General features: G+C 27.4%; 1 protein-coding gene across 1 annotated transcript in view; it reads right to left on the reverse strand.

Moving 5' to 3' along the window:
- LOC136978204 (KICSTOR complex protein SZT2-like) overlaps positions 1 to 27,237 on the reverse strand; it is a 215,191-nt gene that overhangs the window by 50,809 nt on the left and 137,145 nt on the right. The window contains 8 exon segments of the mRNA XM_067273857.1: positions 327 to 423; positions 3,249 to 3,402; positions 4,342 to 4,594; positions 6,356 to 7,126; positions 8,861 to 9,046; positions 11,378 to 11,480; positions 17,927 to 18,119; positions 21,332 to 21,601. Of these exon segments, the coding sequence (XP_067129958.1) occupies positions 327 to 423; positions 3,249 to 3,402; positions 4,342 to 4,594; positions 6,356 to 7,126; positions 8,861 to 9,046; positions 11,378 to 11,480; positions 17,927 to 18,119; positions 21,332 to 21,601 (2,027 nt within the window).

The raw sequence follows: 27,237 nt of genomic DNA on the forward strand, positions 1-27,237 counted from the left end.
TTACATACTGAAATTAAGAACATTCAATATTTTAAAAATGGTTCTATTTTTTTTTATAGTTAATAATAATTTTAAAATATATACATTAGCAAACAAAAAAAAAAAAAGCAGTTTATTATTAACAGTTAATAAATCATTGAAGTCTATTTTTGAAGAAAATATCACTTTCTTTTTAACTTTTTTTTTAACTTAGTAAAAAAGTAATTACAATTTGTCAAGAACGTAACTTTCATGAATTAATCAAAAACAGAGATATTTAGAATGGTATTATAACTGAATTGTTAAGATTTTGAAATATTTCTAATGTATTGATATATAAAACTTACTTGATTAACAACTTTACAAATATTTCTAATAATGTGAATAACTTGACTTAAGATTTCTTTACTTTGTTTCAGTTCTTCATCTTCTTCATCTCTATGCCTAAACAATAAAGAAATATTTCAATTAAACTGTATTAAACTAAATTATTGGAAATAATGTTAAATACCATCATATTTAATTACATCTTATTAATTTTTACATTCTATTTCATTAAAAATTAATAAAATTAATTTCATTACATTTTTTTTTTACAATAGAAAATACCTCATAATTCATTGGGCTAGGGCAGTGGTAGTGAACCTATGGCACACGTGCCCAAACTGGCACGTAATGTATCATATGATTTCTGTCCTTTTCAATCATCCTTTCTGTTTATCACCTGATCATCCTTTTTTCAATCAGATTTTTTACACTTATTCAAATTAAAGTGTATTCGTTTAATTTCTTTAAATATCATTATTTGAAGTCCAAGACTTTGGCACACATTAACATCTTTAAAGCTAAGTATGCTTACAATATGGCATGCGGACTTAAAAAGGTTTGCCATCCCTAGCCTAGGGAACTATAACTTTTATAACAAATTAAGCAGTTTGATGAGTTACTGAACTTTTTCAAGTTGCATTATTTTCTAATATAATTTATAAATTTTGCCATTATGTTATTTACATAAGAAAATAATTCTATTAGTAGAAACAAAGTCATTAGTATAAAAAAAATAATAACAACAAAAGATATAGTGATGTTGTCAATATTTGTAGCTTTGAGCTCATTTTAATCTATAGCAAATCATTAATAGATTTTCAAATATAGTAGAGCCCTGATTGTCCAAGGTAATGTGAACCAAGAAAATGTCAGATAATCAAACACTCAGGAAAAGAAAGAAAAAGTGCTTAGTATAAAGTTATCAATAAAATAGAAGAATATTGTTATAAAGTGAAAATGTTATGATGATTACAATTAAAATTTCTTTAATCTTTTTTTTTTCTCTTTAAATTCATGATAATTCATTAGATATTTTTTAAATTTTAGATCTTTTTCAAATACTGTGCATCATCCAGTTAAAATTTGTGAAGTTAAGTATGACATGTGTGCTGCTATTGGCTGCTAATGTGTTCTCTTGTCTTTATTGACAAAGTACTTTTTCACAATTCACCATGGATAATGCAAAACCTCAATTAAAAAGATTTCAGTTGATCATAATGCCACTATATAATTATTTTAAATATATTTTTATACTTCATGTAAAATTTATCATATTCATGTTATCATCAGTCAAATAAATACAAATACCTTAAATGATATTGTCATATATCTACATAAATATATTTGTGTCAATCAAAATTCAATAGCCAGGTTGAGGCTGAAGTTTTCAATGCGAAAACGTGTACGCTGGACATTGGGCATCGCTTTCCTGTAAGCCTAGAAGTTTGACAATGGCATTTGGATAGTCAATGCAATCATGCTCGACATTCCAAACGCCATTGTCAAACTTCTAGGCTTACAGGAAAGCGGCGCTCAACGTCCGACGTACACGTTTTCGCGTTTAAAACTCCGGCCTCAACCTCGCTAATGTCTCAAATGATACTAAATAAAGATCTTTAATTAAATGGCATTGATAAGAACTACATGAAAGTGATAAAATGTTGCAAAGATCATTACTTGTTCACCACTTGTTTTCATGAATATGTTCCTTACCAAAATGAAAAAAAAAAATTTTTATTGGCTGCTATATGTTTTAATTTGTTAAATTATTTTTAACCATTGTTTTTTTAAATTAAAAATATCAACCAATAATAAAAATATGAAAAATAATTAAACTGTTTAAAATAAAACAAATTTAAATATTGTTTCAATCAAATGTAAATGCATTTATTTGATATTGACTATTAAAGTACTACATAAATTAAACGTAGCAAAATCATAACTAATTATCGTGGGATTTACATAGCAAATGACTGCTTTGATTTTAAACATAAACATTGATTTTATGGAGGAAAACATTATTACATTATTATTTTACAATTATCATCATTATTTCCTTTACAAACCTGTAAATAATAACATACTTTCTTTAGAATTCTTTAATTTTTCTTTAAAACTTTAAAAAGAATTCTCTAATTTTTTAAAAATAGTCCATACGAAATAATTAATAGGTTTATTAAAAATTAAGTTTTAAAATCCATTATTAATTTTAAAACACTTTCCTTGTGACAAGATATGATAAAATTTAAAGAATGCAAATATATTATCTGTAATCACAAAAACTGGAATATCAGAAAAATATGTAATATATATTTTTAAAACATTTCCCATACTTCTGCAATGTAAGTGTCTTATATTACCATTTTTAAATTAAATTTAACTTTTTAATAAGCAATTTGGTCTTTCCATCTAAAAAAAATTTTTATTAAAAAACAAATTAATATAATTAAGAACTAAATAACTTTAATTTATGATAATTCTATAAAAACAAACTTATTTTTGAAATATTTTAAATAAGTTTTAAATTGAATTAGATAGTGTTACACTATATTAAAAATAACTAATATGTGATAAGAACATATTAACAGCATAAATTAGTTGCTGAAATAAGGACTTTAAATTAGATTTTTATTCCTGAAACAGCACTTCATTGATTTAAATTAGCCAAAAACCTTTTGTTCAAAAAATTACTTGTTGTTCTTCTTACTTAGCAAATATTCATTCATAATGATTCATAATCATTCAATGATTTAAAATTGGAAATGCTAAATAAACATGAAACTTGTTTAAACTGAATGAATGTAAAATGTCTGTTCTTTTAGCAATTTACTTTTTACAATATTGCGTCATTTGAAGCATTTTCTCAAAATTTTATTATCATATATTTGTTAACTATAAATTTCATATATTAAAAATATTTAGAAATAAGTTTTGTTGAATACCTAATGTGAAAATATAGGCAAACTTTATCTTTGAAGATTTCCATAATTAGCCAGAACCCAGGCAAAAGAGGTCTTTTTGTATCAAGTAAATTCAACCAATCACAATCACCATCAGATTCATTACTATCAGATTCACTACTATCACCTTCATAACCTGTTAAAAAATTATAATATATATACATATATAGAAATTGTTTTAACAGAAATTAACAATAATATAAAACATGAAATGCAGTTACATAGTTATTAATACTTCTACTTTATATAAATAAAATTATATTCTGAAAATGTAATGCAATGAATAAATAATTTAATGAAATGGTAAACAATTAAAAAATTATATTAACAATTTAATATCTTACATTAAAACTTCAGGTCCTATTGAAGAACTTTAAAAAATTTGCATTTCAATGTAATTGTTTGTTAAGTATGAATACTCTTTTATGTTCAACAAGCAACAAGTTACCATATAAAAGATCAACAAAATTAATTTACCTCATATAATTATTAGTAAATATATATCATGAAAATTTTAAATACAAATTTATGTTTTATGTTAAATTTTGAAATATAAATTAAGAAAAAATAAGTTTATTTAGCTAAATCCAAAGAGGGATTAATAAGTAAAATTTAAATAAAAAACAGAAATTAAAGAAAGAACAATACTCAGTAGAAACCAAGATGTAAACAAAAATAATATTAAGTTCTCATTCATCTAAATAATTAAAAATATGTAAAATAGATTTCACTAAGAAAAAAAGAAGAGAATTAAGAAAATTCAATTTATTGACATAACTGACTAATGTAAGCAGACAGCTATTGCAAAGTTGAAAATGGAAATAGTAATTTTATTGAAGATTTGATGAAATAAGATTTTCAAAGAAACAAATCAATTTTGAATTAAGCAGCAAACCATTGTGCTATTTAATTATTTTGAAAATATAATTTTAAAAAATTATAAATATATACTAATAATAATAAAAATTTGATCACTTATTTATAACATCAAAATTTAAAATATAATAAGCATAATGTATAAAATTATTAATATTTGAGAAATAATCTTTTAGTATTTTAAATAAACTTTCATTACCTTCTTCTGTGTTGCTGACATGACCACTACCAATGCAGCTAGCAAAATCAACCTCACTATACACAACTGGTGTTGATCCAAGTGATTCCTCTGTTGTTAAATGTAATCTTGGATTAAAACCATTATCTGCAAGATCACTGGGAGAAGGCAGTTCATCTTTACTTGTATAATCTAGACCAGTAGTTTCATCATTTTCTATTTCAGTACAGTCTCTTGATATAACATCATCAACTGTTTCTGAGAAACTAATATTCTACAAAAATACATTATATGATATTGTTTAAGATTATTTGATACATAATTTATTTTTATTTGTAAATAGATCAGTGCATTAAATGTGATAGATTAACTTAGACTGAAAAATTTATGATTATTAAAAGAAAACTAATAAAATATAAAACATTTTTAAGTTATAAAATGTCTCTTAATAAATAATTCATTTAAATTATTTTGCTTTGATAAGTCCATAAATGGCACAATAACCAGAAACATTTCTAAGAAAAGTGTTTTTATTCTGGAGAATATTATTAATCTAACAATGTGAATGGCTCCCATTTTGTATCTGTTTAGGACCTTTTTCATTATGCATTGTTCATAATTTCAAACAATACACTCTCAACCTTCTGATCAAACTGCAATTATCCTTGCACAAAATCCTTCATAATGACAGCAATATGTATTCATACTTAGAGAGAGGTCTGATATTATATGATTCTAATACAAGATTTGCAGAGATTTAAAACTGTATTATATAGATCGTTAATCATCTGGTCAGAGTGGACCAGATAATCATATTTATCTGGGAATCCTTACATATGCCAACTATAAACTCTAGTAATAGACAAATCCTTAACCTCAGAAAATTTTGGATATTGCTTTTCAAACTTCTAAAACCTTAATTTGTCACTATCAGCCATTATAATTTCTAATTTATAGTTTTAATTTATTTTTGTAGTTTTAAAAATTATTTCAAATGTTTAAAAACTTGTTTTATGTCAATTTGTGTTTCTTTGAGTTTAGTCTGTTATAGAATTGAAAAAAGAAACATTATTAAAAAGTTATGTATGTTAAAAAATTTTAAATTATATTCTCTTCTTTGAATTTCTTGTTCAATATTCTAATGTTTCGACATTCCAATCTAAATAATTTGCTTAAGGAAAGCAGCAATGCACTGTCAAGTGCTTGCTTTTATATTTTGTGTTAATTAAAGAGTTTTAATGAAAAAGGCAGTTATTTATTGTGTTACTTGTAAAATTGGCATCAAATGTACTTTTGATTTTACCAAATTCAAAAAGTGACAAAATTAGATAAGTTAGGATTACTTGTTACAACGACAAGAATTTAAAAAGTTTATATTTGGATTTGAAACAACAAAGAAAATTATTAAAAAATAATGCAACACTTATGTAAGAATCAATTGTTTTCATTTCTTCTCCCATCATTCATTATGGTTTGCAGGGTGTAGTATTATTCTTATTTGAGTTGTGCTGTTATTATTATTTTTTTATAATTATTTTAGTATTAAATTTTATAATCTCAGTTTATAACAAAAACAAATTGAAATTATTTAGATGAAGTCAAATATTGGAGATTTAAAAACTATTTTGACTATTTTTCAATATTCCATGTCAAAAGAAATCTAAGCAGAGAAAATAGAACAATTTGCATAAAGAGATAACACAAATTATTGCTTTAGAAATGTAGAAAAGACATTTAAACCTTTAAATTTTAGCTATTTTACTCCATTTAAAGAATTTTAACTTTTAAATTATTTAAAATGATGTAATCTTGTTTAATTTATTTTAAAAACAAATAACTTTAGTTCAAAAATTAATGTTATTTCATTAATAACTGACATTGAAAATGCATGTCTAACCAGTGTTTAAAAAGTAAAGTAACATTTACTAGTCTGAAACTTAGCTTTTTGATCTACAAGTAAAAGTGGATATATTTAAATTTAAAAAATACTAAATTAATTTGATTATAAAATTTTATAATATTTACATATTATTACCTGAGAATCTACTTCAATACCAGGACTAGAAGATCTATTATCAGATAAGGAATGACAATTATTTTCTTGAATTTCTTCTGAAGATTCAAAATAATTATTTTTCGATTTTCTTTCAGTTTCTATCATATATTTTTGATAAAAAGATTCATTTGATTCTTCTTTTATTTGTTTCCATTCTAAAAGTGTATCTACATTCTGGAAAAAATTTGTAAACCCTGAAGGTGCTGACTGTCCTACTTGCAGAGTTTCATTATGAGAAAGCGAGAGATTTTCATCAGGAAGTGAAGGAGGAACAGAAGATGCTCGAGATTCTTCTCTTGATCTATCTCTCTGAGATTTGGAACTCAATTTACGAGTCATTCTTGATTTTTTATAATTTTTATCTTCACCATCTTCTGTTTCAGATTCATATTCATTGTGCGTTTTCTGTCGTAAAATATTCAGTATTTGTGGAGCATTAATTGACTGATTTGATGTTTTCATAAAGTCTAAATACTGATTACAATCCTCTGTAAGACTTGTGTCACTTAGCCTTCTCACATGTATATCTTTGTCTTTATATGAAGTTTCAGTGATATTTTTTAATTGAGTACTATCATCTCCATGTGGATTTGCTTGAATGATTAAATCTTTACTAGCTGCACCAAGAGGAGGTATTAGAGAACCAAATGGTCTTTTAAGTTTTTCTGCAGTTTCTATATCTATAATCAAATAATAATAATTTTCTTCTTTCTTTAAATGGTAACCAGGTGCAGACATTTGTTTAAATTCCTGAAAGAAATTTTAACTTATAATTATTTATATGTAGATATAAGACACTGAATTAACAAATTAACAAACAAAAACATATTATTCTTTTTCATTTAAAATTATTTTCATGACTTCATATATAAATCAATTGTAACTATTTTTATATAAATTTTAAAGAATTTTTGAATATTACATACAAGTGAAAGTACACACAACCTATATCTGTAAAGCTCTGAGACTCATTTTATTAATAAAATACAGTCATAAATTAACTTATTTTCTTTTTATGAGAGTAAACTAAATTCATTTCTGTATCTTCTATGCAAGTTTTAGCAAGTTTATTTCATAATAAAAATGGGAATTACTAAACTCTACATATAACTGTCTAAATGGTAAAAATAAAGTAAAACTAACTTATTTTTAATGAACCAAAAAAGATTCATTAAAAATAAATTAGTCTTATATGACACTTCTACGTTTTCATTTAAAATGTAGATGAATTAACAGACAAACCAACTAAATTCAAGTTGATGAGTGCGTAAACAATGGCATCATTGGGCATTCAGACATTCAATATGTACTCATCAATTACTAAGATTTATAATAACAAAAATTTTAAAAAGTTTGAAAATAAATGAATTATTATTACAGCTGGTACAATTTTTATTAATTAATACAAGTGGATATAACCACAATAGATTTAAAGGGAGTGATGTTTGTTGTGATATATTTATGATAACATGTTTTTAATTTATGATAATACAGAAATTACACCCAAAGACTTATTCACAGTATTAATATGATTCACAGCAATGTTTTTTAAAATAGAATCATAAAAAAGAATAAAATTGAGTATTTGGATTTAATTATTAATTGTGTAAATACATTTGATAATGTCAGGTATGTGTATCTTTTAATCTCAAGTACAACTGAATATTGATCAAGTCCATGATGTTTTGCAAGTAAATCATTACAAAAAATTATAGATTTGAGTATTTTTAGCTATATAAGAAATAAAAAATGATAAAAATTTGTTCATCAAATTAAATCCCTGAAATATGTTACCCTTCAACAAAATATAGCTTGATGTAATGAAAAATATTAAAATTGTAAATTGGAATAAAACAACATATTTTAATATATAAAATACAATAGACTCTCCTACATCCAGTCTTCTCATATCTGGATTCTCCTTATTCAGATTGATTGAAGGCAACCAAAAATTTTTGAAAATATTGCACATTACTCCAAATTTTACCTTTCCATACTGTGCAGTATGTACTGTACATTTCAAAATTTTTTTAAAAATTAAAGTTTTCTTGAAGTTTGTAGAAGAGCACAATGCATCAACCACTGATGATATGATAATGGTGAGGCATTGGCATGATGTTGCAGCTTGTCAGCAAATTGAGAACAACAAAACAAACAATTTTAACAATACTTTCATAATTAATTTTAATTGTCAAAAATAAGCATCAAACTCAAAATAAATATTTTTATACATACAGCAGACATATATGTTACAGTCATATTTAAAAATTATCACACTCTTTTATCTGGATTTTTCTAATATCGGGATCATACCCACCCATACTAATTAAGATATAAGAGAGTTTACTGTATTTGACACTAAGATTTATTTTATCTTAGTGTCAAATACAGTAAACTCTCTTATATCTTAATTAGTTAAAGTTATACTAATAAACTAGTTAAACTAATAAGTTCAAACCATTGTCTAATTTAAATTATATATACCTGAGTAAATTTATCAAGACTTATATCTGATCCAAAAACAAACTGAAGTGGTACTTCTTCCATCAAACAACAAGGATATTGGGTGGAATTCTTTACATGTTTTGCAACCATATCAAGAGTTGTTACTGTCAGAGGATAGGTGTTTAAAGCAGCAGAAGCTATTTCATCTTGGAGCATCCATTGAATCTGATTAATATAAATAAAAAACATTCAGAAATTTTCAAAAAGTAAATAATAAGTTTAATATTAGCCTGTCCTGCACTGTTCCCGAAAATTTTTGTGTTGACCTCATTGACTTGCGTGGGCAATCCCAAATATTTTCGTGTCTGCATCGGAACATTTTTGATACTAGATGTCGCTATGTGTCACAATTTTTATATTAAAACAAACTTTTAAAATATAAGTTTTTTTGTTTTTATATTTTTCAATATATTTATTTTGTTTGTGCAAAGTAAAAAAGTAATTTTTAATGACACAGTAAACACGATTATTATTTTTTAAAAAAAGAAAAATTTGTTAGGCTTAACATTGATGAAAATTCAACATGGTGTCACAGGCAACAGAGAAAAATTTCAACATCGAATAGGTTAAATATGTTTCATGTTTTGCAATTTTGTGTTTGTATTTTGTTTTCTGAAATTTTATAAATGATTTCAGATATGGTCCTTTTTCACACATGATCAGAAGTTTTTTTTATCAATAAACATATGTATTTATGAATGCTTGTAAAGAAAGAAAATACAGTCAAACCTGTTTTTATGCGCTCTTTTTATGTGCGATTTTTATTTGTGCGATTTTTTTAATGCGAATTTTTAATTTGTGCGGTATAGTTGGCGACTAGTCTCGTGCGATTTGTCATGTCTCACGTTGACTTATTATAGCTAAATAAACTTATTATAGCATAAATGCACTTATTATAGTAATATTATTGCATGAATATGCGAAAAATGAAATAATTTACTTTTTAAGTCAACAAAACACCACCTGGACAAAAATATGTAAAACAGACGATAGACCAGACGATGCAGTCAAGTGCTGACATCTGTTGTCAATAAATTCTATTTCGTACGGTTTTGAGTTATTTTCTATGTGAGACTTTTTTTATGCGGTCCCTGTTGACCGCATAAAAAATTTATTTTTTAATTGTGTTGCGACTATTATTTACAGCCATTCGTGAAGTTTCGTGAGATTTTTTTTTAATGCGTTTTTTTTTTATGCGGTCCCTATCCCCCGCATAAAAACAGGTTTGACTGTACTTGAAAGTGAATACCAAATACATTCTAGATATAAGTACAGTATAATCATGGATACTATTATCAGTTATCTAAATGTTATCGGAATTAGCATGTCCCAAAATGTAAAATTTAAAATATAATTAAAAATTTATGTTTATTGTAATGAAAGTTTTGATTATAATTATTATTTTCAGGTATGTAAGCATTTTTAAGTTCTCTTTTTGCTCTCTCAGCATCTATGATAATGACAATTCTTTTCAGCCAGTTAAGGCTAAAAAGGATTATGCATTAGAAGTTCTTTAAACTTTAATCATTACTTGTTTGCAGTGCAGTAGTTTAAATTGCTGACATTTTATTTATTTTATGCTATCTGTTGTTAAAGATTGGTTATACAAAAACTGGCAGGAAAACAATAATGGATGAATTACTATTAATTAATAATAATAATAATTAACAAATCTTCAAGTTATATATTTCTTTTAATTGTTTTAATGATCCTTTTAATATTAGAGTTAGTAGAAATTTTAGTTTTGTTAACAGTTTGTCATCATCATCAGTATAGACAAGTGACAAAATAATTTTGATCACTGTGATTTGTTTAATATTTTAATTTATTTATTTTAATTTGGTTAACTAATAATGATTTTGTATTCAAAATACAATGTATTAAATACAATAATAGTTTGTTAATCTGGCACCTGGAGGACAAGAACAGTACTGAATTATCAAAAATACTAAGTTATCAGACATTTTGTACCAGAACATGCTACTGTATACTTCTAATTTATTTCTGCAAGCTCTTTAACCAGTTTAAAGATAACACATTGCATGACTATACTATATCAAGATTGACTGAAAAACTTGAAAAAATGTAATGAGCACATTATGCTCAGGGTTTTTAATGCACCATATGATCAAACAAATTCTAATTCAAAAAATACTTGTATGTCTTAATTATATTGGCAAGCAAAAACAGGATATATGTAAAGTAAACTAGAATAAAACACCAAAAATCTGGCAAAAAACATAAAAGCTTTCTAAAGCAAATGTTTTCACAGTAAGTTCTTACATGTTTTTTGCTAGATTTTTGGTATTGTGCACTGGTTTTCTTACTAGCATGTCTGATTATTATTGAAAAATTTTGCATAATCAATTCCAGATTAACAAAATTATCAATTCTACTGTAAAAAATTAAATTATAGTATATTAAAAATATAAGCATTGTTTAAAAATAAATTTATATTATATAATATACGACAAAATAATATTTAAATAAAAATACCATTTGCTTTTTATGTCGAAGAATCTTGTACTGTATTTTATTTCCACACTTGATTTCTGAAGACAAAAAATCATGATAGTTCATAGAATCAACCATTACTTCCCTAAATAAAGAAAAACAGTAATAAAATTTAATTATTTTAAGACATACAAATAATAAATGTAAAATGAAAAAAAAAAGTACAATGATTCTTAGAAATAAAAATTAGAATGCTTATGTGGATACATGCATTCAAACTTTAAATAATGCCAAAGTTTTTAATTTTAAACTTAGTTTAACAAAACTGAGTTTAAAAACATGTAACATACATATATTGTTCACATATGTATGTTACATGTAAAACAGCTACTTATACTAATAGAAAATGAACATACTGGCTAGTTAATAACTGTTTATACTTTTAATTTAACTTTAACAATTGTTATTTTATTAATAAATAGCAATGTCAAGATGTATCTCAGAACTTTCTGTTGAATAGAAATAGATAAAAATATCAAAAATAAAGATTATTTGTTTAAACAAATTCTTATTTTAAAATGAAATATTGTCAGATACAAAAGTATGATGCATAAATAAAAACACTCACACCTTGAAATTCTTCCAGCAGACTGATGAAAAGTCCAGAAAAACAAACATTTTCAGTCTATGTCTAAGACATACTTCAGGTTACAGTTTTCCAGAAATAGAATGCCTTAAGCTTTAATGTTCAGAAATGAAATGTGCAGAATGTAGAGAAATTAAAATTTAAAACCAAAGATTGTACAATAGGATGTATCCAAATGTAGCTGTTGTAATGCAGTTTAAAAAAAAAAATAACCTATCAAATAAGGCTTGCCATGCTTAGGAAATCTGCCTTTCCTCCTCAAAGTTGATATACCACTCTTGCATGTCTGCTTTAAAAATTTAAAGTGCCTCCACCACCTTGAGTTGATCCATATTTGCCATTGTTCTAATCAAAGTTGCTTGTTGTAAATTTGGTTGAATTTCATTTTCACCCACATATATCAAGAGGGTAGTGGTTTGTCTCCCATTATCTATATTGTGCTCATTTCTAAGAAGTTTACACATGTGAGGGATACATCTGCAAGTTAATCATGTACCCACATAACTTGCAATTTTCTTATAAGTATCATATAGTATGAATGCAATGATCATAAGCCACAATCTTGTGGTGAAAAATAGGTTTTTGTAGTGTTGCATTATCTGTGTGAGCACCATTTTGTGTGTAGTTGGGCTGTGTTCATCTTGTCTTATGCCTGTGGGCTAACTTATAGACTAAGCCTTTGAGGTAATAATATGCTGTAGCTAAGTCTGCAATGCAATTCAGTTCTGCTTTAGTGTCCTCTGCTCTATTAGAATGAGTGTAGGCTCTTTTGTAAGGGTTCTAAAGGCCACTATTTTATAGATATAAGAATTGTTGGAGTTGTCTGGTATAAGAAATCCTCATTAATTTGAACTCAGATAGTTTGAAATACAATTAGTTCATAACTGTACTATCTGTCCCAGCTGAGGATATGTAGAGATAAGCATGTTAAGGAGTTTGGTTAGTTCAAAATGCAGCTATGAAATTCAAAGTGAAAATTCTATCTGCATATCACAGTTCAGTGTGATATGCATATGTTAACTTGTTCATTTAGATCAAAGTGCCTCCATACTATAAGAGATCAATAAACTAAGAACATCTCTTTGCTTTTACAATAACATTTCCAAGTGTCACCCTTTTTTCTCTTACCTCATAAAATATGGCTGGCAAGTTTGGGTTGCAAGCAGCAGATTGAGATATTTGTAGGGCTATAAGGTTAATTGATTTGGGTGGCTTACTACTTTTTGGAATACTTTAAAAATGATTTGAGCTGCATTTTGAGAATTCTGCTTTATTTTTTATAAAACCTCTCTGGCAACCTGTGAGGTTCTCACAGGACACATGCTGCATACCTGCAGTTTATTTATATTGTTAATAATTGTTAATTAAGTAAAGTGGAATTCTGTACATGTAGCTGTATTCCATTTGCTTAATAAATTACATCAGTTACATCATTGGCATATTGTACAAAAATATGTAAATCTTGGATAATTAAAAACTTGATAATTTGAAGTTGTGATTACTTTGTTCCTTGAATTTCAAACTATCAAAAATTTTCTGTATACACAATGGAATGAAGTCTTGTGTATACCAGCCAACTTGAACAAATGTTATCAGTTTTATGGATTGATGACATTTGTATTATATGAAAGGCAAATCCTAATAGCAATGAATTCTTCAAAGCTATGAATGACCCATATGGCCTAGTTTTGGAATCAAACCAAATGAATGATTTCTTAGATATAAGCATTCCTTTTATTGGTAAAGGCGTTGGTACTAAGATATATTATAAACTAGACTTTGTCCCATTGCATTTATCAGCCAATGATCCTTATGTCTATAAAATAGTGGCCTTTAGAACCCTTACAAAAGAGCCTACACTCAATTCTAATAGAGCAGAGGACACTAAAGTAGAACTGAATTGCATTGCAGACTTAGCTACAGCATATTATTATCTCAAAGGCTTAGTCTATAAGTTAGCCCACAGGCATAAGACAAGATGAACACAGCCCAACTACACACAGAATGGTGCTCACACAGATAATGCAACACTACAAAAACCTATTTTTCACCACAAGATTGTGGCTTATGATCATTGCATTCATACTATATGATACTTATAAGAAAATTGCAAGTTATGTGGGTACATGATTAACTTGCAGATGTATCCCTCACATGTGTAAACTTCTTAGAAATGAGCACAATATAGATAATGGGAGACAAATCACTACCCTCTTGATATATGTGGGTGAAAATGAAATTCAACCAAATTTACAACAAGCAACTTTGATTAGAACAATGGCAAATATGGATCAACTCAAGGTGGTGGAGGCACTTTAAATTTTTAAAGCAGACATGCAAGAGTGGTATATCAACTTTGAGGAGGAAAGGCAGATTTCCTAAGCATGGCAAGCCTTATTTGATAGGTTATTTTTTTTTTTAAACTGCATTACAACAGCTACATTTGGATACATCCTATTGTACAATCTTTGGTTTTAAATTTTAATTTCTCTACATTCTGCACATTTCATTTCTGAACATTAAAGCTTAAGGCATTCTATTTCTGGAAAACTGTAACCTGAAGTATGTCTTAGACATAGACTGAAAATGTTTGTTTTTCTGGACTTTTCATCAGTCTGCTGAAAGAATTAGTGTTTTTATTTGTATATTATTGCCCAGTTTTGTTGCAGATCAAACTGTTTTATGATGAATAAATAGAAATAATTTCAAAAATCCTCCATACAGAATTTCACAATTTTTAAGTACAAACCATGTTATTTGATATATTTTTCTTCAAGTAAACATGTGTGCTGTCTCAAATTTATCCACAATTTTCAGAATATTAAAATTTTAGATTTGTTTTGTGCCTTTCATCAGGTTTACTTAATGAAAACTAATAGTGTAATGTTTTTCTTCCTTGTCCTTGCTTTCCTATCATTGTCATTGCTTTCAGACTTTAGCCTTTTAGACTGTCACTGTGTTTTGTTTTTATAGTTTCATCTTCATATTTAGTAAAGTTTGTTTAAACATTTCTAGGTAAGTGTTATTAAACTTTTTTGTAATGATAAGTAAGTTATCATTTGTAAAAATAATAAACAAAATATGGTCGAGTCCGCATAAGTCAACACCCCAAGGGGAAGTGGAAATGTGTCGAGTTATCCAATGTGATGACTAAAGCAAAGTCGAAAAAACCACAAAACTACAATTAAGAAAATACAATAGTGCATTATACAGTAGTATAGGTTTACAATACATTGTGTCCTCCATTTACAATTACTCTGTAGATGAAAAACTGAAAAATTTGTTTAGTGTTGTTTGTTTTGAGTACTTAACTGTCTCGACTTTCTTTTTCAACAATCATAAACGCCTTGAAAACATCATCTTCACAATTGTCAATTGTTGGCAAGTAATGTCTAAGGATTCTTAATGCCTCTAGCATGAGAAAATGCAAAATTGGATTCTGGTGTGACATTGATGTAGATTGTATATTTTCTTTTTGTTTATCTGTTATTATTTTATACATAAAAATACATAAAATGTTAAGGCATTTTTATTAGTATGTACATATATATATTAATAAATCAATTATTAATAAATAAATTGACTCCCCCTCATGAAAAAAATGAGTTTGCACCACACATGCAGAGTGAATTCATTTTTTCAGGAGGGGGTGATAACTTATCAAAGTGCGAGACAGCAAAAGTATGTCGACTTATCCAGTGGTGAAGAGTTAAATGGTGTCGAGTAAACCGGAGTTTTTTAACATTAATGCCTATATAAGTCGGCTGGGACCACAGAAAACTGACTACTTAACAGATGTGTCGAGTTATCTGGGTGTTGACTTATGCGGACTCGACTGTATGTCAGTATCTCAGTACTTGAACAATTCAGTATTCGAACATAAATTCTGGAAAAAAGTCACTAAGTACTTGACTGAACAAACATGACCTACTAGAACAAATTTTTGATTAATAACATATTTTTATTTTCGTCATCTATGCAAATTTTTTATGATAAAAAAAAATGATGTTGCTGATATTTCTGATTAAGATCAACAAAAAAGCTGAAAAGATGATATGAAGTTGGTTTAAGATACGAAAATTTGCACCTTTAATCATCCAGCAACAAATGTTTTAATGTCCAGTAATTTAAAGTTGGTTTAAGATACAAGTGCTTAGATAGTTGATATAGAACCGATCTTAATGTGCTATAAAATGAAGATGAATAGTGTAACTGTATACAGGCTTAGTGCTATAGCTTCTGTGTACTCCTTGCTTTAGCTCATTAAAATTGTTTTACCTGTTAAACAGGCCTTGTGTGGACTTCCAATGCCCAAAAACAATCTATTGACTTACCCATCTCACTCCCCATTCAAAATTAGAAACACTTTCCTATTTGCCAATAAATTACACAGAATTTGTGAGTTAGGACATGATAAATTCAATCGTAACTGGTATCAGATCTGACAGGAGAGGAAAATTTTATCACTATGTATAAAGGTATACCTCGAGTTACGTTGTTTCGAGTTAAGTCGTTCTCGATTATACGTCATTTATAAAAATATATATATATATATATATATGAAAAAATAAAAATCAAGTTTAAATCATTTTATTCAACTTTACGTCTGTCTGCCACAAATACTGAAGTCGTAATATCACTAGAAAAGTGTTAGAAGTGCACAAAATCATGTTACTATACAATAAATAAGAATAAAAGTATATTAAATCATATTAAAATACGTACATTTACAGTAAATGTTAATACTGTACATCATAAATTCTAGAGAACAAAATATGAAAACATCTGTGACTCTGTATTGTCGTCTTATTTAGCAGTCTTTATTAGTAAATTTAACGTAAATTAGTTTATTTTCTACTATTGCAAAATAATTTTAATAACTGTATTTGTTATTTAACCTTACAAAATCATTTTTTTTTTATAATGTCTTAGAGCAAACCACATTAACAAATAAAGAGTCCGCAATGTACTGTAAACATCGCCAAATTGTAAACATATACATTTACATGTACGTACTGTACATATATTCGTAAATTTAGATAAATTTTAGTTTTTAATATAGTACAGAAAAAAGTAATTTGTTTGTAAGCTTAAAATACATTCTTATTAACCATATATTATTAAAAATGCATTAATAAATAAAATACAGAACTGGGAATGGTTATTTGTGGTTTAGCCGAGTGTAAATTCAAGTAAATTCAACTTAAGTCATTTTTAGAGTTAAGTCGCCTCTCCTGAAACCAATTACTGACATAAGGTGAGGTATACCTGTATTCATTTATCTAAAAAGATGTACGATTGCTAAGAATGTATAACTTGTGCATGGACTGATGAGGGACAATATGATCTGAATTGCATTCCCAGTATAATATAAATCAATAAATATTGATGATTTCCTAATCAAGCAATAATTCCTATCCTGTGTATAATATGTTTGATATTATAGCAGATGTTGATGGCCATTAATGAAACTATGTTTATACTTGTTGATTTTTAATGAAAATTATTGTATAAAGAACAACTTGTGCTATGAAGAAATCACACTTAAAATAACAAAATTTCAGTTGAAATAACTCAATTTTCTCAAATTAGAAATTACAATATATCAATAATATTCCCAAGATACATAAATATATCACCAATCTTTTACAGTTTTAGTATTTAGCAATTAAATAAAAATTCTCTCTCTCTATTTTAATGAAATTTCACACACAAAAATTCTAAATCAAATAGCTACAAATATAATTCATAAACATTTTTAAAATATTAATTTAAATATCATAAATTATTAAAAAAATATATACTTCAGGTAACAATAATAAATGATAATTCTAGTAAAGAATAGTAAAATAATAAATTATCATCAAAAATTCAATAACTACATGTTGTTGTAATTGATATAATTCTAATAAATAATTAACTTTAATTAATTAAAAAGTACATACTTTGGTAATAATTGCCAACTTTTGCATTCATTTCTAATATTTTCAGTATCTTGTTCATACAAGGGAGAAATGAATTGCAACTGAGGATATTCTACTTCAGGTGGTAAAGATAGACATAATATATCTAGAGTAATTTCCAAATCTTTGAGATTGATTTCAAGAGATGATAACTTTAAACATTTTATCACTTCTCCTGTAAACATTAATTGTTATAATATAAAGTAAAATATATATTTTATTTACATTATTTATAATTTACTATTAAATATAAATAGAATATCAAATGTAAAATGAAAACTATTGTAGAATATATAAATATATATACACAGTCAAATCTCTTTAAGCAATATTTAAAACAAAAAAATATATTGTTATAGAAAGATTTATTGTTATAATAAGAGTTAAAAAGTATCCTCTTCCTTGTTTAACATTGTCACACTGTAAATAGATAGGGTTATCTCTACAAAGTTTGCTAATGTTAGAATAGAAAAACATGTAATATTCTTATATAGTGTATTATCCTATAAAAATATGTAGTGTCCTCTACTAAAATTTTTCTCTCTGATAGGCCTACTTTAGGGGTCAAATCAGAGGAAAGCTAAAGTGTCTTAGGGCTATGCACTGCCTCTCACAGGACCCAGTTTTGTATTTAATAATGTGTGTGTGACTGATGAATTGTATTTACTCGCATATAAGATAAGGTTCCATTCATTTTTCACTGCTTCAAAAACCTAGGTTGTCTTATACATGCAAGTGAAGGATTCTTTGCATTTTTGCAATAATTTCTGTAAACCGTGCATAGTTCATGCTGCCATTATAAATCTACAGTCTATTTATCATAAGTTGGCACCTACTGTAAACAGATTAAGACACACCATGCTTTGTTTATTGTTTAATCCTACATCCATCAATTAAAAACTGCATTGCATCTCATTTTTCCCAGATAATAGTTTCCCATTACTTATAAAATCATTAATGAAATACATGCCACTTAGCAATAATCATAAATATAGTTATTTCATATATGTTAAATTGTTATTTTTAATGACTATTAGCACATTCTGAATCATTAAAAATAAATTTTTTCTGGTCATTCTCATTATAATGTTTTAGTTTTGTTTTCCATTCATCACGTATTAAGGCAAACAACCATGTTTGCCTTAATATGTGCATTTGATAATATTTTATTTGTGATTAAACAAAATAGATTTATTAATACAATTCTAATTTTTTCTTTATTTTGAACTTTAAAGTCACACCTCATTCTATATTAGAGATCATCCTATACACAAGTAAATTGATATTTTCTTTCCCACAGGCAAATGCAGTGCAAAACATTCAAAATGTGTAAAAATAATTTTTTACTTTCTGGCACTCCATTTTCATTTCATGTTGAGAAAGTTAAAAGTTAATAAAACTTGTTAAAATTCAATGCAATACAGTGCCAAAAGAAATTATAACAAAGTTATTGTTCCAATTTTTATTCCTACTTGCTAACTCATTTTTCTGAAATGTGCATATTTACTGCAAGAATCATATGTTTAATAGTTCCAATCTATGTAAACAACTATTTTTATACTTAAAGAATATTAAAAATTCATATAGAATGAGAATAATTTTAATCCACATGTAAATAAAAAAGATCATTTTCATTAAATTATCAAATTAAAGAAAACACAAAAGAATCAAATATTTATACATTATTATAAGATTTTTTTTATTAACTTGCATTTAGGATCAAATGTTTTCTTTTTAATGTTATAATAATATTTGAAATAGAAAAATGGTTTCATACCAATGGCAATCATTGGTACATTTCATGATGGTTACTGGTAGTATGAATGTCAATTACTAGAATTTTGTGTACAAACAACAAAAAATATTTTGTCTGAATATTTGTTTTCTGCAAACTCATAAGAAGTCATCAAAGTAAGTTTTTTGATTTGTTTTTTGCAGAACATTATTATGATATTTTTAAAACTGTCAAACCTTTATGTACTACTCAATGTAAAATCTATCAGGATAGGTTACAGATCCAAGTTCTGAGTGTTACTTCAAAGAGTCAACTGAAGGAGTCTATTGTACCTAAAATATAGTAAGATCCTGCTTAATGCAGGGGATGCGTTCTTAGATAACAAAGTGTTGAACGAAACAGCGTTAAACAAGGTCATTTTAACACAGAGTAAATAGGGAAAGGGGAACACTTGACCAAAAATAAACAAATTTTACTTTAAGTTATTTTTATATTAATTTGCATAATAATATATGTTAAATAATATATAAACATATGCACACAGAAATGTAAAGTTCATTTTTTGTGAAGAAGGTCCTGGCTCTTCTGAGATTCTTGGTTTTTGTGATAAAGTTGTGTAGTTTCATTTGTTGCTTACTTTTTCTTTCCTTAGGCAAATGTCAGTAGCAGAAGATTGCATCCAAAATGCCTCATTTTGCTTCTGCACTCCTTTCAAAATTTGATCATTTGCTACAATTTGATCAACAATTTGGGTTATTGTTACCAAACTTTTACTAAAATAATCTGTAGAGAAATTCTTTAAGTTCTTCGTTTTCAGAATCTCTATTTTCTAGATCTACATGAATTCCTTGTTCTACCAGTCCTTGAAGGTCGTCAATGGTAAGGCTCTCACCAGAAACCTGCAGTAACTCTTCAATATCCTGCTTGTCTACATCTCCTAGTCCTGCTGCATTGATTAGGTTGACAATTTGGTCAACAATAGGTTCTTCTTGTTGAGAATTCTTGGATACCTCTAGCCATACCTTTTTCCACACTTCGTTCATGCATTTATCAATTAATTTTTGCAAGGTAAAGTCAATATTTCCTAGGCATCCATGATGTTATATTTTTTCCAAAATTACACAAAACAAACATAGATTTAAGAGAAGTATAGCACTACTGAGCTTTTGCTGATTGGTTCGTGTTCGTAAATTATTGTATTATATATGAATCAATGAAATGACATGATAATTTAAATTAAATTAAATTTTTAGCTTTTTTTAGGCTTTGAGCAGACCATGTTATATCAAATCAACGTTAATTGAGGCAGTGTTAAGCGGGGTCTTATTGTATACTGATAATACATTAAGTAATGAAAGTTCAATAGTTTGATGTTTTAGTAACACTAATTCATTGTGTTCTAAAAAAAAAATATTCACATACAGCTCTATTAGTTGCTTTTTAGAATTTTTTAAAATTAATCTCCAAGAAAGCAGATAGCTGTATCTGTTTTGAAAAATTTGGAGAAACAAATTTTCATAAATGTTTTTAATTATTTTAGTTTTTTTCTACATAAAAATCTCAATTATGTATAAATGTACATGATAAGTAACTATTTTAAAATAAATAAATTAATAAGAATTTTAAGAAAATCTTTTAAAAACTATCAATACCTAAACAGGTTGGAAGACTACTAACAGAACAGCTTCCTACATCTTTTCTCCTTCTAACAGAACAAGTCATATGAATGAAGAGAGGAGGAAGTTGACTACTAGTTTCTTGTGTAGAATTAAAATGTTCTTCTTCATCTAGTAATGAAGACAATGCACTCTGAGTTCCTTGAGTATGATTAGAAACATTACTTAATCTTTCTATATCTTGATGATCCATCACACATTCATAAATCTCAATATCAATTTTTGTTGCATGCATACTTTCTGTTTCTAGAAATAAAAATAGTAATCATTATTGTAGAGAGTTTAACACCAATAAAAATAAATTAGTAATCAAAACATATACAAAATATTCAAGCAAATATGTGAAAAAGATATATCATGATAAACCAATAATAAAGATTCCTTTATTATTAGTTCATCATGAAAATCATTAAGACAATGATTTTTGCAGTAATACCTTACAATATATAAATCTGGATATTGAAATCATAAATATTTAAATTATGAAAATAAAAAATCAATGCTTTTTAATAGAACATTGAATGTATGCAATTATTTAAAATATTACAGACTATAAAAAGTCCAAACCTATCAGTACTGAACTAAATAAAACCCAATTGATTACTAGAAATAATTACTTTACACAATAATTCATATTTCAGGGGCTAAAGTATGCAGTTCATGAAATTTAAAAAAAAAAAAAAAAGAGCTAATTAATTATACTTAACAAAATTCAAGGAAATAAGAAAAGGAAGAAACACAAGATGAATAAAATAAATCAGATATTATTGAAATTAATTTGGAAAATCTACTAGACATTACTAGAGATCCTACTATGAGTTACTAGTTCAGCTGATTGCTGCTAGATTTGCAAATTTGAGGATCTTACATTAGATCAATGTTTTTCAACCGGGGTGCCACGGCACCACGATTGGGGTGTCACAAAGTTTAACACCTTTAGGCATTTTCTTGGAAATTTACTTAAGTATAGTTCAAGATAACTCATTGTCAGTATTTCGACAAAATTCAATGGACTTAAATTTTGATTTTGAACACAGAAACATTATTTTTGCATTAAAATGCTACTTAAAACTGCCAATTTTTAAAATTTTTCTTCCTGGGGAGGGAGTCCCCTCCCTGGACCCACCCCAGCATTGCACATAATATTCGTTTTCGCAAAAGATTCATCTATCCCCCATTAAAGCCCCCCTTTTTCAGATTCTAGATCTGCTGCTGGTCAAGGGTGTCGCGAGTTTTTATTTTTTAACCAGGGGTACCACTCAATGAAAAAGGTTGAAAAACACTGCATTAGATCTTTCTAAGCCATTATCAAACAGTTACCAAAGTGACTTAACAGAATCTAATAACAGTATTTATTTCATTAAATACAAATGTAAAACAAATTATTTATGTTTAAAAATGTAAGCAATGAAATATTTTTAATTTTGTCTATTAATCTGTAGAACTGAATGGAAATTATTTTATATGAACTGTTATTAATATCCAAAATCATAATTTTTTTCTCTATAATATGCTTTTTCCCTTGAACAAGCTAATTCATAATCAAAATTAACGTACACAATATTTAAATTTAAATATCTGTATGAGGGTACAGGAGATAACCTAATTAGTAAATTAAATAATTAAATATTTTCCCTATGTTAAAATAAAAATCATTATTAAAACCAAAACTTAAAGTGGTGATGATAAATAATCAAAAGATGGTTAATTTCATTGTGTTCTAAAAAAAATATTCACATACAGCTCTATTGGTTGCTTTTTAGAATTTTTTAAAATTAATCTCCAAGAAAGCAGATAGCTGTATCTGTTTTGAGGAATTTGGAGAAACAAATAAAGTTTCCATCTGATACTGCCTTTTTCAGAGACACATCGACACAGAAAACAGACCAAACCTTATAAAAAGGAAAGAAAAGGTCAAGAAGATCTAGTCTAGTTTGGTGGTGCTAGTCCGAGTCCAGTTTGGCTGCTTCGGTGGAGACTAATGGCCTCTCAACTTCAGTCCCAGTCCCAATTTCAGTTACAAAAAGATCAAGTCTTGTCAGGTCCTAGATCAGGGGTAGCAAACCTATGGCACACTTGTCCAAAGTGGCACATAAAAAGAAATCATTTGGCACGTAATGTATCATACAATTTCAATTTATCACCTATGTTTTTCAATTGTCTTTTCAGTTTATCACTTTAGCATCCTTTTTTTCAATAAGCTTTTTTACATTTATTCTAATTAAAGAATAATGAATAATTCTAATTCTGAATAATGATATTTAATTTTTTTAAATATCATTATTCAAAGTCTAAAACTTTGGCACACATAAACATCTTTAAAGTTAAGTGTGATTACTATATGGCAGCTGGGCTCAAAAAGGGTTTGCCATTCCTGTCCTAGATGATCTAAAGATTTGTGTCACCTACCTGTAGATGATCTTCCTAGAAATTTCAAATTTCAAAATTAAATATTGTTTAGAAAAAATTATAAAAATTGTTATTATCATGTTTGATGTCTATACAATATGCCACTAATAAAAGTGTTATATTGTTCAAATAATAATACCGTATTTTACAAACTATAAGACAAACTTTTTTCTTCGAAAAATTGCTTCCAAAATTCAGGTGCGTCTTATAGTCCGTAGTGTCTTATAGGTATTTTTTTTTAAAAATTGTTTAAAAATAAAGGTGCGTCTTATAGTCCGTAGCGTCTTATAGTCCGTAAAATACAGTACTTGTTATTTGAAAATGAACAAGACTCAAAATAGAACTGAACAATTTTGACAATGTCTCAATAGGTCAAAATGAATGATTCTGTTTATTATGTTTATTTACAGTGGAAAATTTAAATATTTGTGTGATATCTTTAAGAAACTTCAATATTGTAGACTGGATTACATTAAGAACTGTAACATATTGATAACTATCATTTCAAGATAATATCCATTCAAAGAAAGAATCAGGTGATTCAACTTTCTCTATTATATGAAATCTCAATTATCATGTTTCTGAAAATTCCATTAATCATGTGAGATCCCAGGCTACGATTTTGTAAAACTGTTGTTTAAATTTTAAAGAAAAATAATTCATTTAATAAATTTTAATAAAATGAGAAAGTTTTTGGAAAAAATCATAAGGAAGTGGCAAGATTTTGTCAAAGATAACACTTCCCTTTCAACAACTCTTCCTGAAGAGATGACTGAGAAGAAAGAGAAAAAATTCAGGATTGGATAACAATAAAGTTTCCATCTGATATTGCCTTTTTCAGAGACACATCGATACAGAAAACAGACCAAACCTTATAAAAAGGAAAGAAACGGTCAAGAAGATCTAGTCTAGTTTGGTGGTGCTAGTCCGAGTTCAGTTTGGCTGCTTCGGTGGAGACTAATGGCCTCTCAACTTCAGTCCCAGTTCAAATCAGTTCAGTTCTGTCATCCACAACCAGCCATCATCAGATTGCTAACAGATAGAAAGAAATAAAAATAACAGATTGATAGAGGACTGTAAAACCAAAAAATTGTTGACTCCACATCAATGAATCATCACCAGTGAAAAATAATAAGAATATTGAAGACATCAATAATCATCAAGGTATTTATCAGCTTGCAATCAATTGTAAACTCTATCTTGCAATTAGACAGAAATAGATTAGTTTATAAGATATCAATTGAAGATAGAATTATTTTGTTTATGTCATATGGCATTATCTTGTTAAGTGTAGCTCTATGTAATCTAGAATTTTATATGTTCCTGTTAATAAACATAGTTATTTCTGATTTAGAATTTTGTCGTTGCTATGTAACATTTGAAGTTTGGAAAAATTTGAATCATAACAGAATGTCACATGTGCAAGTGGAAGCACATGCTATTTTTTCAGTAATAAGACTGCAAACTCATTCAAAAATAACTGAAAAATCTTCTGTAAATGCAGTACTTCATCAAAGATAGTAAATTTTTCAAGAAAAACTTTCTCAAACTTAATTTAAAATTATTATAAAACAAAATTACAAAAAAGTTATCTTATTCATTTTCAAAAATTATCTCTTACCCATAACATTAAATACAGCCGGTTTGTATAGGCTTGTAAAAAGGCCAGCATAAATTGTTATATCCAATAGTACATAAAACTGGTGATTTCAATTATTATATAAATTATTTTATAACAATTTTACTATTCAGTAAAACTATTAAAAACAGTTATTAAAAAACTCTTACCAAAAAGGGATTCACCACATTGTTTTTTTCTTCCCTTTTTTAACATGAACACTTATCAATCAAAAACATTAATAACTTATCAACCAAAGTTTAACTCACAGCTATTTAATTTTAAATTTTAATCTATTTGCACACCATATACCCCCATAATGGATGCCATGATTTACCTATAATACATTCTAAATTATCATTTATTTCCTTTTATTTCCAATATTTTTAGATGTTCATATAACTGTCTTTTATAATAATTCTCTTCCTTTTTTCAATTTTTACTGATTTTAAATTAATTTCACAATCATTTTGTTGACACTGTTTTGCCACTGCAAAGTTAGAATAATTATATTTTATTGCTCTAATGTGTTCAGAAATTCTTATACCTAGTTTTCTTTATGTTTTGCCTATATACAGTGGAACCTTGCTTAACGAGCACCTCTCATAATGAGTAATTTGCATAAGGAGCAAAGTAAATTGTAAAAAAATGACTTGCTTAACAAGCGACATTTTGCATAACAAGTGATGAGGAGAAGGGAAGTCCCGAATTGTGTGCATGCTACATCAGTCTGTGTTTAGCACTCATTCCACTACCGTCTTAGTGTCACTTATGATCACACATTTTTCCAAACTTATGTTTAGACATATTACATATAAACATCAACAACTATAGCCTGTTATATAATAAACATGCCAAACAATATGCCAAATTCTTGGGCTACATAAACGCTATAATTAAATATTAGAAATTACTGTAATTCAATATTTTTTTGTTTTCTGCAAATCAAATTTGCATTCCAGGTTGGTTCATTCCACACTAAAAGAAAAGATGATGATGATTCACACTCCATAACAATGTATATTGTATAATTTTCTTTGAATAAATTTTATACATAAAATATTTGAGCATTTTTTTCAGCATGGAACACATTATCATATTTTACATTAATTTATATGGGAAAAATTGTTTCAATTAACAAGTGTTTTGCTTTAAGAGTAGGAACCTCAGTTTTCCTTTAAGAGTAGTAAATACAGTGGAACCTCATAATTTGTTTCAAAATGTTAAGAGTAACAGTTTTGGAACAAATTATGAGGTTCCACTGTATTTGTATTTATGAGGGGTGTTCAAATGAAAAGGTACGAAACAACACTGTGGGTATAATTGAAGTCTTTATTCAAAGTAATCACCAGAGGCCTGAGTGCAACTATCCCACTGTTTAACAAGCCGAAGAATTCCCTGTTTCCAGAATTCCTGTGGCCGTGACAAAAGCTAGTCCTCCATTGTGTCCTTCAGTTCGTTGTCCGAGTTGAAGCGCTTCCCTTTGAGATATTTTTTGAGCAGACCAAACAGATGGAAGTTGCAAGGCGACATGTCCAGGCTGTAGGGTGGATGCTCAACCTGCTCCCACTTGAACTTGGCCATTACACTTTGTGTAACCCTGGAGACATGTAGACATGCATTTCTCACTGACTTGTCAGACACACAGTCTCCCACATATATGGCCATCATCCAGCGATGAATATCGGCCGGTTTAACACCTTCCACAGTCAGAAATCTGATAACACCTCACTGCTCCTCAATCATCAACTTTTGCAACGTGAATGCCATGATGTACTCACATGCACTGCTGCATCAATTGAACAGAACACACAATAATTGCCTTCTTCTCTCCTGTGTCATGTGCAGGTGCACG

This window comes from Centruroides vittatus, unplaced genomic scaffold (assembly GCF_030686945.1).
Source record: "Centruroides vittatus isolate TY-2023 unplaced genomic scaffold, ASM3068694v2 contig_5, whole genome shotgun sequence".
NCBI lineage: Eukaryota > Metazoa > Arthropoda > Arachnida > Scorpiones > Buthidae > Centruroides > Centruroides vittatus.